The sequence below is a fragment of the Penaeus monodon genome, chromosome 23 (genome assembly GCF_015228065.2).
Source record: "Penaeus monodon isolate SGIC_2016 chromosome 23, NSTDA_Pmon_1, whole genome shotgun sequence".
In the NCBI taxonomy this organism is placed as follows: Eukaryota; Metazoa; Arthropoda; class Malacostraca; order Decapoda; family Penaeidae; genus Penaeus; species Penaeus monodon.
In genome coordinates this window covers 27,063,662-27,064,238 of record NC_051408.1, presented here as the reverse complement: position 1 = coordinate 27,064,238, position 577 = coordinate 27,063,662, and the positions used below count along the sequence as shown (strand labels likewise).

General features: G+C 45.4%; 1 protein-coding gene across 1 annotated transcript in view; it reads left to right on the top strand.

The window, feature by feature from the left end:
- The first annotated feature begins 508 nt into the window (after positions 1-508).
- Positions 509-577, top strand: part of LOC119588194 — a 1,255-nt gene continuing 1,186 nt past the window's right edge. Inside the window, exon 1 of the mRNA XM_037936897.1 lies at positions 509-534. Coding sequence (XP_037792825.1) covers positions 509-534 — 26 coding nt within the window. The remainder of the gene's footprint in view (positions 535-577) is intronic.

Sequence of the window (577 nt, the reverse complement as noted above, 5' to 3'; positions counted from 1 at the left end):
AGTGGCCTAACCATTGCCTCCCCTAAAACGTCAAACCAACTTACCACGGCTGGATGACTTACCCACATGCGGTCGATTTCAACAAAGAAAGAAGAAACTCCTCATCGGGACATGGAATATATGTATCCTCATGAACAGAGACAATGTCTCAAGACCTGAGAGAAGATCAGTTCTCATAGTCAAGAAACTGATAAGATACAACATCAACATTGCTGCACATTGCCAGTCTCAGCACGCTGAAGAAGGATCAGTGTGATCAGTCAGGGAGTGGATGCACATTCTTCTGGAAAGGAAAGGCCCAAAATGAAGACAGAATCCATGGAATTGGCTTCACCCTCTTTTGAAGCAGATTCCTGGTCTGCCTACTGGTATCAGTGAAAGACTGATGAAGATCCACCTCCCTATCAGCAATAAGCGCTTTGTCACCATTAGCAGTGCTTAAGCACCCACCATAACAAACACAGAAGAGACCAAGGAGCAGTTCTATGCTAACATTCTACTTTGCTCCATGCCAGCCATCTACAAGCTCATCCTGTTAGGTGACTTCAACACCACAGTTGGCAGAGACAGCAATCAG